This window comes from Danio aesculapii, chromosome 8 (genome assembly GCF_903798145.1).
Source record: "Danio aesculapii chromosome 8, fDanAes4.1, whole genome shotgun sequence".
NCBI classification, from domain to species: domain Eukaryota; kingdom Metazoa; phylum Chordata; class Actinopteri; order Cypriniformes; family Danionidae; genus Danio; species Danio aesculapii.
The window spans coordinates 7,078,993-7,092,755 of NC_079442.1; the positions used below are offsets into that span (position 1 = coordinate 7,078,993).

The 13,763-nt window shown below is 35.4% G+C and overlaps 1 protein-coding gene across 1 annotated transcript in view; it reads right to left on the bottom strand.

Moving 5' to 3' along the window:
* Window positions 1-10,786, bottom strand: part of plod1a (procollagen-lysine, 2-oxoglutarate 5-dioxygenase 1a) — a 39,540-nt gene extending 28,754 nt beyond the window's left edge. The window contains exons 1-6 of the mRNA XM_056463096.1: window positions 10,587-10,786; window positions 9,770-9,861; window positions 7,790-7,923; window positions 7,012-7,175; window positions 1,451-1,563; window positions 1,179-1,242 (exon numbers count right to left, since the gene is read on the bottom strand). Coding sequence (XP_056319071.1) covers window positions 1,179-1,242; window positions 1,451-1,563; window positions 7,012-7,175; window positions 7,790-7,923; window positions 9,770-9,861; window positions 10,587-10,671 — 652 coding nt within the window. The 5' untranslated portion in view covers window positions 10,672-10,786. The remainder of the gene's footprint in view (window positions 1-1,178; window positions 1,243-1,450; window positions 1,564-7,011; window positions 7,176-7,789; window positions 7,924-9,769; window positions 9,862-10,586) is intronic.
* Between the last annotated feature and the right edge of the window lie 2,977 nt (window positions 10,787-13,763).

The window sequence follows — 13,763 nt, forward strand, 5'->3', positions numbered from 1 at the left end:
AAAGAGGAAGCTTCCCAGCAGGGATCAGAGAACCAAAACTGTCCTGACGCTGCACAAAACATTTAAAGAGCTGATGTTGGTGAGAATTTCACAGAAGCCTCTTTAACCTTGAACATATTTAAAAGTAAAGGATTGCTTGTCAAAAAGTCTTGTCGCCAATTCAAGTTGACTTCTAGTTGATCATTTGGTATCAGAAGTGGCTCATATGAAAGGCAAAAGCCTCTAGATTACGCTTATTTTACCTGAATAAAATATGATCATGCCTTGATTTTTAATGATTTAATTAGGACAGTAAGGTCTGACTTTGCTGAGACAAAAGTCTTGTCACTTAACAGAAATAATGTCCAGTATAGAATATAAAGTCATGGTGCAGTGGAAAAAGAATGAATATTGTGTATGACTCCCATGAGCTTGAAGGACTGCATCCATACATCTCTGCAATGACTCAAATAACTGATTAATAAAGTCATCTGGAATGGCAAAGAAAGCATTCGCGCAGGACTCCCAGAGTTCATCAAGATTCTTTGGATTCATCTTCCGTGCCTCATTCATCTTACCCCAGACATGCTCAATAATGTTCATCTCTGGTGACTGGGCTGGCCATTCCTGGAGCACCTTGACCTTCTTTGCTTTCAGGAACTTTGATGTGGAGGCTGAAGTATGAGAAGGAGCGGTATCCTGCTGAAGAATTTGCCCTCTTCTGTGGTTTGTAATGTAATGGACAACACAAATGTCTTGATACCTCAGGCTGTTGATGTTGCCATCCACTCTGCAGATCGCCCCCATACTGAATGTAACCCCAAACCATGATTTTTTCTTTACCAAACTTGACTGATTTCTATGAGAATCGTGGGTCTATACAGGTTCCAGTAGGTCTTCTGCAGTATTTGTGATGATTGGGATGCAGTTGAACAGATGATTCATCTGAAAAATCTGCCTTCTGCCACTTTTCCAAATGATTAACTAGAAGTCAAGTTATGATTTGTTGCTTTTGAGATCGACGACAAGACTTTTGTCAGGTAGTTTATGTATTTAAACCTCGTGATTAGATTAGGATTTAATTGCAATATAGTGACATAAACTTAAGCGTCCCACTATCAGTGACAATTAAAGCGTTAAAGTCTCAGTTGTGTTTTTATTTAAGCTTTTCTGTGATTAAACCCAAAGCTTACACTTACCAAGAGCTCCATGAAGGTTCTGGAACAATCTGCACTTGCTGTCCAGAGTTATATTTATAGACTTCTGAAGAGGAAATAACAGGGTAGAAAACGTCAAAAAGCAGCATAAACACATTTCAAATGTGTCATTACTGAAAGCTGTGAACTTGAATGTGCATTCTGTAAACAAGGCGAAATATCTTAAAGCTGAGCAATAAAGTTCTAGGAAACCACACTATGGTTGGCACCACTTAAAATATACACTATACCAAAAAGAAGAGAGAAAAACGTACTCTTTTTTCTTTGTTGATGTATATCTTTGTGTAAAAGAGCTGGTCGCTGTCACTGTCAGCTCCTGACCAGTCAGAAAGCATCTTTTTAAGGTTTGCTGCATAGCCGATGAAGCCTGGAAAAAAGGGAAACACTACGTTACAATCATAAAAAAGAAAACCTATAAACAGATACAAAACATGTAATTATATGGTTTAGATGGTGTAATTAAATGACTTACAGTTATCTTTGAATTTTTACTTATGAAAACAAAGAAGGAGAGTGACTCTTCAGAGAGTATGTCTGACGTATTTGCAGCTGTTCATGTGTTTCTGACATCAGCCTAAAAATATGGAACATTCTGGAACTTTCTCAGAGAGCGTAGCAAATGAAATAAAAAAAAAGGTTTCAGACTTCCTCGTTGGAAATTCTCAGTAAACTCTTTACAAAGACAATCGTATAAGCCAATCACAAATGTATTCAGCCACTGAATAATAATATTAAATCATTATTTTAGTTATTCATAAATTTTCTTTCAGCTTAGTCTCTATTTCAGAGGGTGACAGTGGAATAAACCGCACACTATTGTATTCCAGCTAGACATGGGATGATAAGCGTTTTCAAAGTTTACCGCGGTTTTTAAAAGTCAAGGTTTTAAAACCACGAAGATTTTCTGCTATACCGTTCCTAAAGTAACTTATGTGTAAGATTTTTATTTACATTTATTTATGTGTGTTTTTGAAACAAATGAAGATAGCAGAATGATTAATTCATTGATATATTTGAATTATTTAGCCTGACATCCCAGCAGGCACACATAAGACGTTAATATTAGGTTAGATTTAGGTCGTGACGTCAGGTGACTAAAATTCAATGTCTAGCCAGCGTCTAAGGAATACATTTATTTGACGTCCAATAACGACAGTGGTTTTAAGTTGTGGTGGAAAGTGATCAAAATCCAACGTCGAGCCAACATCTTAAACCAACGTCATTCTGACGTCAAATACTGACACTTATTCGTCAGGTATGGCAACCAAAATCTACGTCTGATAGACATCATAGTGGTAACGTCCACACAACGTCAAGCTGTAACATCATTAGATGTTGAAATTTGGTTAATTTTAGGTTGGACATTGGGTTCTGATGTCAACCTGATTTTTAATTCCAAACAAAATGCAACGTCCCCACGATACAACGTCAATCTGATGTCATGTTGACGTCCTGTGCCTGGTGGAATGTTTACTGTTCCAAAATATTTTAAATGTTTCTTATAATAAAATATATTATGTTCAAAGGGAAAATTTTTTTCTGTTGTTATTATTATAGAATACAGATAGAAGGCGATGTGGTGGCACAGTAGATAGTGCTGTCACCTCACAGCAAGAAGGTCGCTGGTTCGAGCCTCGGCTGGGTCAGTTGGCATTTCTGTGTGGAGTTTGCATGTTCTCCCCATGTTGGCGTAGGTTTCCTCCACAGTCCAAAGACATGCGGTACAGGTGAATTGGGTAAACTACAGTAAATTGTCCATGGTGTATGACTGTGAATGAGAGTGTATGTGTTGCAGCTGGAAGGGCATCCGCTGCGTAAAACATAGGCTGGATAAGTTGGCAGTTCAAGTCGAAAAGAAAATGAATGAATGAATACAGATAAAAATTTAAAAAATCACAATATAACAAGAACTGTTAAATGTATAATTCATATAGTATACCTATGTGTAATTACATGATCGTTTCATGATAAATCTTTCTACACAATTTTCAACTAATAACTGAATTTTGTTTACGTTTCGGTCTTTATTTATACATTTTGGGGGCCCAAAAGTGGGTTTTTGAGTGCAAGTTTCTGTAAATGATACTGATCACCTCCAAATATATGTCATGCAGTCTTTTTTGGGTCAATTCATGGATTCCTGTGAGCAGAGTTTTTAGTACATCATTGTAAATAGACCATTTTAATAGTAATATGGCCTGTAAAATATATGGTATATGGTTCATGTCAAGTTGAGATTATTCATTCAATTATTCATTCATTTTCTTTTCGGCTTATTTTAGTCCTCCAAAGCTGATGTAGATTGTGTTGTGTTTTTCATTCATTCATTCATTTTCTTTTCAGCTTAATCCCTTTATTAATCTGGGGTCGCCACAGCGGAATGAACTGCCAATTTATCCAGCATATGTTTTACGCAGCGGATGCCCATCCAGCCACAAACCAACACTGGAAAAAAGTTGAGATTATATAAGATTAAATATAAGATAAGTCGAATGCACATGAACACCTTCAAAGTTATAAATTATTAGTACATAAATTATTATGTGGAAGCACATATTTGCTCTTTGTTTCTAAGTTGGGGTTCAGTTAAAAGACTTGGCAGAGATAAATGTGGTCTCTGTACTGATGCTAGATTTGTTTACGTGATGTTTTATTATTATTTACACTGTTGCATATTAATCTTTTTATTTTATATAATTAATTAATTATTGAAATAAATCCTGGCTGGCACAGAGCCACTTAGCACTGTCAGCACTGTTGCCTCACAGTAAGAAGGTCGCTGGTTCAAATCCTAGCTGGGTCAGTTGGCATTTCTGTGTGGAGTTTGCATGTTCTCCGCATGTTGGCATGGGTTTCCTCTGGGTGCTCCGGTTTCCACCACAGTCCAAAGACATGCGGTACAGGTGAATTGAATAAACTAAATTGTCCGCAGTGTGTGTGAATGAGTGTGTAAGGTTGTTTCCCAATACTGGGTGGCATCTGCTGCATAAAAACATATGTTGGAATAGTTAACTGGTTATTCCGCTGTGGCGACCTCTGAAATAAAAACTAATCCGAAGGAAAGTGAATGAATGAAACAAATTCTTGTTTTAACTTTATGTTAAGTATCCATGTGAGTAGATTACATACGAATTCAATGCAAATGCATGAATATATGTGAATAACAGAATGTGCAACACGTTTGCTAATGCCAACACATGGAATTCGCCTCAATCACGTCTTCCGCACAAGTCCGAATATTTCAATTCAAGCAGAAAATTCACTAAACATCCCGTGAGTATCTAGAGCAAGTGACATGGTGCTCTGCGTTTTGTGTAAACCCAGCATAATAAGAACACTCTTTTATTATGTCTACCTTTTGTATATATTTATTTATAAATAAATATTTGAGGCGTCACGGTGGTGCAGTGGGTAGCACGAGCGCCTCACAGCAAGAAGGTCACTGGTTTGAGCCTCGACTGGGTCATTTCTGTGTGGAGTTTGCATATTCTCTCCGTGTTGGCGTAGGTTTCCTCCGGGTGTTCCGGTTTCCCCCACAGTCCAAAGATATGCGCTATAGGTGAATTGGGTAAACTAAATTGTCCATAGTGTATGAGTGTGTGTGAATGAGTGTGTAAGGTTTTTCCCAATACTGGGTGGCATCTGCTGCATAAAAACATATGTTGGAATAGTTAACTGGTTATTCCGCTGTGGCGACCTCTGAAATAAAAACTAATCCGAAGGAAAGTGAATGAATGAAACAAATTCTTGTTTTAACTTTATGTTAAGTATCCATGTGAGTAGATTACATACGAATTCAATGCAAATGCATGAATATATGTGAATAACAGAATGTGCAACACGTTTGCTAATGCTAACACATGGAATTCGCCTCAATCACGTCTTCCGCACAAGTCCAAATATTTCAACTCAAGCAGAAAATTCACTAAACATCCCGTGAGTATCTAGAGCAAGTGACACGGTGCTCTGCGTTTTGTGTAAACCCAGCATAATACGAACACTCCTTTATTATGTCTACCTTTTGTATATATTTATATATAAATAAATATTTGAGGCATCACGGTGGTGCAGTGGGTAGCACGAGCGCCTCACAGCAAGAAGGTCACTGGTTTGAGCCTCGACTGGGTCAGTTGGCATTTCTGTGTGGAGTTTGCATATTCTCTCCGTGTTGGCGTAGGTTTCCTCTGGGTGCTCCGGTTTCCCCCACAGTCCAAAGACATGCACTATAGGTGAATTGAATAAACTAAATTGTCCATAGTGTATGAGTGTGTGTGTGAATGAGTGTGTAAGGTTGTTTCCCAATACTGGGTGGCATCTGCTGCATAAGAACATATGCTGGAATAGTTAACTGGTTATTCCGCTGCGGCGACCTCTGAAATAAAAACTAATCCGAAGGAAAGTGAATGAATGAAACAAATTCTTGTTTTAACTTTATGTTAAGCATCCACGTGAGTAGATTACATACGAATTCAATGCAAATGCATGAATATATGTGAATAACAGAATGTGCAACACATTTGCTAATGCTAACACATGGAATTCGCCTCAATCACGTCTTCCGCACAAGTCCGAATATTTCAAGTCAAGCAGAAAATTCACTAAACATCCCGTGAGTATCTAGAGCAAGTGACACTGTGCTCTGCGTTTTGTGTAAACCCAGCATAATAAGAACACTCTTTTATTATGTCTACCTTTTGTATATATTTATATATAAATAAATACTTTGATTTTCTAATAACAGTCCCTTGGAACTCTTGCCTGAAAACAACTACAGCATACAACATTCATTAACGCTCATTTAAGTATAAATAAAACATCTATCCACATGCGTCTGATGCACGACAATCACCTGTTTTTAGTTACAAAATTAAGGTACCACTTTAGTTTAAGTAAAATTTCACCCCATTTACTACTAGCTTATTACCTGCCTGTTGATAAGATTGATAGCACTTATCAGGTATGATCCTATTTTACATCCCTAGTCCTACCCAATACCTAAACCCAACTACTACATATTAATTCTTACAAAGCAGCTAATTCATATTTTATTGAGCTAGAAGTCTTTGTTAATGGTTAATAGCATGAAATCATTCATTTATTTTCCTTCAGCTAAGTCTCTTTATTCATCGGGGGTCGCCACAGGGGAATGAACCGAAAACTTTTCCAGCATATGTTTTAATCACTTGATTCCCTTCTAGCTGCAAACCAGTACTGGGAAACACCCATACACTCTCATTCACACACATACACCACGGCCAAATTAGCTTATTCAATTCACCTATAGCGCATGTCTTTGGACTGTGAGGGAAACCGGAGGAAACCCACACGAACATGGGGAAAATAGCATGAATTGTACATTAAAATAAAGTGTGACCAAACTTATTGTATTTAGCAGTATTTTTGTAGAAAACTCCTCCATCTGATGTGAGTTAAATGAACCCGACATCATAATTACATCTAACTTATAAATGCAAATGAACTACTAAAAGAAATATAATGCATCAATACATCCCATTGTGAGGTTTATGTATAGACCATTTTGAGGGATGTAAACAATAACAATGGTTCTAATGTATTTTCTGCATTTTATTTTTAATTTCCATCAGTTCCAGGAATCCAAAAAGGTCCATATATTGATAAATGATGTTATGGGAGCAGTTTTAACGTTAAGATATGATTAAATTGCCTCTTGTTACAGTTATGAAATACTGTAGTTTGGCAACAAGCAGGGAATGTTCATGGGCCATAACATTTAATGTGAATGCAAAACTTTCAATGTTCAACAAAAATGCTAAAAAAAGAGAAAAATACTTACCTCCTGCTCCAAGAAACCTCTTCCCTTCCCTGACATGAGGATGTTTGTCCTCTAGGTGACGGTCTGGCCAGATCAGAGTCTCGGCGGAGAACACTACTTTGTGTTTGGCCTGCTGAAACTTCTTCAGCAGCTCTTTAGGGCCAGAAGAAAAAATCAAGTCATAGCTGCGGAAAGACATGAACAAATGTTAATAATCAACACTTATGATTGAAAGAGCACACACACACAATATAGAGTTGAAGTCAGAATTATTAGCCCCCCTTTTAATTTTTTTTCTTTTTAAAGATTTCCCAAATGATGTTTAACAGAGCAAGGACATTTTCACAGTATGTCTGATAAAATTTATCATCTGGAGAAAGTCTTTCTTGTTTTATTTCAGCTAGAATAAAAGCCGTTTTTTAATTTTTTAAAACCCATTTAAGGTCAAAATTATTAGCCTCTTTAAGCTGTATTTATTTTCGATACAGAACAAACCATCATTATACAATAACTTGCCTAATTAACCTAACTTGCCTAGGTAACCTAATTAACCTAGTTAAGCCTTTAAATGTCACTTTAAGCTGTATGGAAGTGTCTTGAAAAATATCTAGTAAAATACTATTTACTGCCATCACGGCAAAAATCAGTTACTAGAAATGAGTTATTAAAACTATTATGTTTAGAAATTAGTTTAAAAAAAATCTTCTCTCCGTTAAATCGAAATTGGGGGAAAATTAAACAGGGGGGCTAATAATTCTGACTTCAACTTTATGTATTTAATAATGATGGACCTAACTACCTGTCCACAAAAAGAATGACTTTTTTCTCCTCCTGGATGTCCTCCAGTGCAGATTTCAGCAGGCGCACTTTCTGTCCTCCACCTGGAGCTGTCATGTAGTCCCCACCTCTCCATGTTTCACCCCGTCCGAGAACCTAATAAAACACCACAGGAATGTCAGGCATCAGTTTGCAGTTTATAGACAGGAAACTGCATTTTAAAGGGTGCATCTCACATTTTTTTGTGTTATTAATTAAAACCAATTCAATTCATCTTTATTTCTATAGTGCTTTTACAATTAAATTTTTTAGATTGTGTCAAATCAGCTTAACATAGAAGATTATAGTACACTGAAACTGTGTCAGTCCAGTTTTCAGAGTTGAAGGTCAGTTTAGTTCAGTTCAGTGTGGTTTAATTTTCACGTCTGAAAGTTCAAACACTGAAAAGCAAATCCATCGATGTGCAGTTCCACAAGTCCCAAACCAAGCAAGCCAGTGGTGAGGAACAAAACTTCGCCAATTGATGAAAGTGACGGGAAAAAAACCTTGAGGGAAACCAAGCTCAGTTGGGCACGACCATTTCTCCTCTGGCCAAACTTCTTAATTAAAAACTACAATAGCATATCAAAGATACTTGATGATCTTAGTAGAATTTAATGTAATGAATATCATTAAACCAAATAACTGTGATTGGATGATAATGGATTAATAAAAAACTTTAAATTACTACTTTTAAACTAAAAGTAGGAGTCATTAATGATTTCGGAAATAATAGTTTAATTATAATCATAACTAAATAAATAGCTCAAAGATGAAAATTAGAATATAAGCATCAAAATATATATAATTATTCTTTGTAAATTAGAATGTGTCCTGTTTAATGTGCTTTTTTAAGAAGGAAAATGAAATTCAGAGTAACAATATGCCAAAAAATTCTTGTCAGGTTTAGAGTAAGAATCACTTGATGACATTTTATTGATATTAGACTAAGTTTATCCCCAAAAGAGTAATTTATTGTTATTTTAAATTGTTATACTTTGTTTCTTTCTTTTTTTCTTTAATCTAGATTCTGCCCACTTGTCAACGTAAAAACGGTTTGAATTTATAATAAATTTTATGATATTCCCATAATTTCCCTTGGGTAACGGCTTTAACCCTGTCAAAGGAAATGTTATAGTCTAATATATATAACAATATAATTCCCTTTAGGTTATAACTTGTGCATTTTTAATGCAAAATGTTAACCAGAAATGTCATAGACACGTATCTTAAAGGAATAGTTCAGCCAAAAATGAAAATTTACTCACTCTAAGTGGTTACAAACATTTATGTATTTCTTTCTTCAGTTGAAAACAAAAATGGACATTTTGTAGAATGTTGGAGAATGTAGAATGTTTGTAGTCATTGACTTGCATAGTAGCATGAAAAAACACTATTGAGCTCATTCGGTAGCATGGTGGCTCAGTGGTTAGCACTGTCGCCTCACAACAAAAACGTCGCTAGTTTAAATCCCGGCTGGACTAGTTGGCAGTGTTCGCGAGGGTTTCCTCCGCATGTTCCGGTTTCCCTCACAGTCCAAAGACATGCGCTATAGGTGAATTGGATGAACTAAATGGACCATAGTGTGTGAATGTGAGTGTGACTTGGTGTTTTCCTGTGCTTAAGGCATCCGCTGCATAAAACATATGCTGAATAAATGGCGGATCATTCTGCTGTGGCGACCCCTGATTAATAAGGGACTAAGTTGAGAGAAAATGAATGATTGGCTTCAGTATTCTTAAAAATATCTTCTTTCTGTTCAGCAGATGAGATCAATTCAAAAAAGGTTTTGAAACAAGTAGATAATTATTACTAAACAATGAATTTAGTAATTGGATTTTTGAGTGAACTATCTCTTTAGAATTCCACTAATACATAATGTTTATCTCCTTATTACCTAAACATATTTATTCATTGCTAGTTCAGAGGTAACCTGCTAAAAAAGAGAGAAAAGATCCCGCACCTTGATGGTGTAATTGAAGTGTTTAGCCGATCTCAAAAACCGTCTGAATCCATCAGTCTCCTGCGTGGCTACAGTCAGCACTAGAAGATCTCCTGAAAACACACAAAACAGTGTAAATATTATAGAAAAACAAACGTCAAACTTCTCCACAGCTGCTCGGCTCCTCTGCCTACGTGCTGGAAGAGCACATCCCAATGGGTTGCGATCCCACATCCCATTCCTATCATCTGAGGATCCGACAGGAACTCCGTGCACATCTGGAATATTCGCTTTCTCTCACAGCACGTAAACCTGATGTTTATATAATAAAATAACGAAACAAATAAATCTGCATCGATTGTGAATTATTCATGAGAATATATTTCCTGTCACATTCAGGTTTTATAAATCTTTTTTTCACATTTTTAGCAGTGCTATCAACCCGCATTCCTAGCAACCTGAACAATATCTGGCAAGAACTAACGCGTAGGTACGATGTAACAAATGTCTCGTTGTCTTCACATGGAGCGTTTTCAGTTCAAATTGAACAGTTTTCATCACTTATTTAAAAGTTTCAGACTTTTTTTGTAGAGTTAAGCGTGATTTTGTTGTCGTTTGTCAACATAAACCGTGAAGTGACCTGCACTGATTTCACCACGTCAGCGGCGTGAGTTTGTGTCCATTTAACGACTTGCTAACTTTACCTAGCGCCCAGGGTTTACAACGAATAAACTTCACAGTGGATTACATTAAAACTGCAGCAGTGATTTTTTACAATGTCGCACAGAAAGCGGTGCGGTTTATCTAAGACTGTGATAAGCCAAAATCATAGCCTTACCCTCGGGGATCGAGCCCTGCTGATTACAGTGCAGCGGGGGAAAGGACGCAAACAAACACGCGAGAAAAGCCAGAACTCCTTTCATATTCGGACCCGTTATTCTTCAGAGCTGTTTACAGTAACGGCGACTGATGAAATAAGGCCTTTCCTCGAGAGAAAGTTAGTTATACATTCCAGTTCAAGCACAGCCTGCCCACTTCAGTTTTCCCCACCCCTGCATGCCTGACCACACGTAGCCCACAGAAAGAGACAGTTTTACAAGATTCAGTCCATAAAGTCATCACAGAACTCATCGGTTTGTTTGTTTTGTTGTTTACATTTATTTGTCTGACAGAAATAAACATTTACACCATTATTTTTGTTTTTTTTTTCATGTTGTGACCCTAAAAAATGCAACAGCTAAAATGTGCTGGGTTGGGAAAAAGTAATATGGGTCATTCTACCCGAAATGTACAGTATCTGTCTCTGAAATAAAAACATAAATACAGTAAATAAAAAGTATTTCATCCCAAAAATTTCTCAAATGGACTGAAGGTTGATTTGTGTGAGTTGTTCTGTAAATAAATACGTCATTCATTTGGTTCTCTGATTTTTTTCTTCTTTATTCAAAACACTTTACAAATGCACAAACCCTGTCATTGTCCTTGTCCTCAGCCCAATTGAACCTACAGCTTTAATAGTTTTGTTATGCTAAAAACTGTTAATTGTGGCGAGGGGGGAGGGGGGACTTCAGAAATAGCAAGTTTAAGTTGTCATCATTCACATCAATTGATTAAAAACATGAAATTAAATAAATTATACAAATACATACTACAAATACATAATACAAATAAATTTACAATTGTCCCCTTGTTTCTGTCATTCCTGTCACATTTGCATAAATTTAACATAATATGCGTGCAATACACTTTTTAAATATATATATTTTTTTTTTTATTAATGCAATAACGATACATACAAAACAAGGTATACAAAACAGAGGTATACAAAAAATGAAAAGTATATTAAAAAATTATATAGAGATAAAAAAAAACTCAATGAGTAAAACAAAAGAAAATAACAGAATATGATTGTAGTATTGAAGTATGAAGTATTACAAATAAATAATGCTAGGCCTTGCTAACTCACAATAGCTTAAAAGTGTCAAACAAAAATACCGTTTTAACAGCTTTTTGTTTTTACTCTCCTTAATGGTATTTATATAAATATTTAGTTCTTTAAGTACCACTAAAAACAGGTTTCTGATTGCTAAATTTACATCGATGGATATGAAACTTGGTTATTATAATCAGAAGATTGATAACATAAGCTTCATTTTTCAACTAATTATCATAGTTAAAAAAACAAACAAACATATTTATTAAGTAAAAGAAAATTTAACAGCACTTTATCATTTATACATTTAGATTCCATCCCTATAACCGTTTTGTATACGAAAATATGAGGTACTGTTTCTGGGTATGATGAACAAAACGAACAATTGACATCCATGTCTTTAATAAATCTGGTTGAATATGCTTAACGGGGTAAAATTTGTGTAGTATCTTAAATGAGATTTCTTTGATTTTATTTGTAATTAGATATTTATTAGATAATACCCAATATTTTCTCCAATCAATATTTAGAGTAAACTTAGACCAATAGAAAATAACATATGGTTTACTAACATGTTCTTTTTGGAATAGTAGACGTGTGCTCTTATTGTTATCTTTTGCTAAATTTTGCCACAGAAAGTGTCAGCAGGGTGAAGAAAGGATGTATTCGTAGAGTATAATATACCTCTACATAAAGAAACAATACTAGAAGAGATTACCGAGGCCTATTCCTTTGGGGTTACAGGAAAATCAAAGTATGAAAGAAATTCCCCATAAGTCATCAAGTATCTTTCATGTTTCAACAACTGTCCTACCAAAAGAATCCCTTTATCAAACCATGTTTTCATGAATATACTCTTGTGTTTATATATTGCAATTATTCCAGATATAATATTGATGTGGGTTGAAATTGTGCTTGTAAATTAACTTCCATCCCAAAAGTGCTTGCCTATGCAAAGCTGACAGTTTACTGGGTGGTTTCTCAATTTTATAATCACACATTAACAAAAATGGGAGACCACCAAGCTGGACAAAAATTCCACTAGAAACTATGTTCCACATTGAAGAAGGGTTTTTCAGATAATACTTCAACCAGTTAACCTTGAAAGTATTACTTAAATGAGAAAAATCTAAATAATCAAGACCACCATTCTTATATGAGTTAACTATCATAGATTTCCTTATTTAATGCACACGGTTTTTCCAAAGAAACTTTAACATTGTTTGATCAATTATCTTATTAATTTTAGAATGAATGAATTGAGGAAGCAACGTAAGTCAAGAGATACCCTCTGCTTTAGCCAACAAAGCACGTCCTTTAAAAGATAAATCCTTTTGCAACCAGATGTTAAACCTGTTTTGTACTTTTGCGTGCAATACATCTTTAAGGATATAACTCAGAGAAAGTGACATCATTTGGTGTAGGAGAAGCTGACAGTGATCAAGGATGCGTTCTATGATTGAATTGTATGATTTTATGCTTGTTTTTGTATGATTTTTTGAGGATGACAAGCTTAAAGGTCAGCCCTGTCACGTTTTTTAGAAGTGAAAATGTACATTCCTGGTAGAACGTCCCATATATTACAATCTTAGTCACTTAATAAGTAACTGAATGCGTTACTTAATTACTTTTTCAGGAAAGTAATGTGTTGTGTTATTTTTGCGGAATTTTATTAAAAGATTAAGGTGGGCTTAAAATTGTAATATGTTACTTTCTACCTAATGCTGATCTTAACCCAACGCTGGGTCAAATATGGACAAACTCAACAGCTGGTTTAAAAAAACAAACATTTAACTTGGTAAAAGATCCATGCATTTTTTTAACCCAGCTCTTGAGTTTGATAATATTGGCTCAGTGTCGGGTTAATACATTTTTTAGTGTAAGCTGTAACAATATAGGACCTGAAACAGCTTATTATGGATTTAAACGATTAACTTGTGAAACACCATATGATTCGCAAAACAAAGACTTCATGCAAAAAAGTCAAAATTACCTTAATTATAAAAATATTTGTACACATTTGCAACATTTCAACAGCTTTTTTAAAATAAAAATGCTAAATCTTGCATAACCTGATGTTTA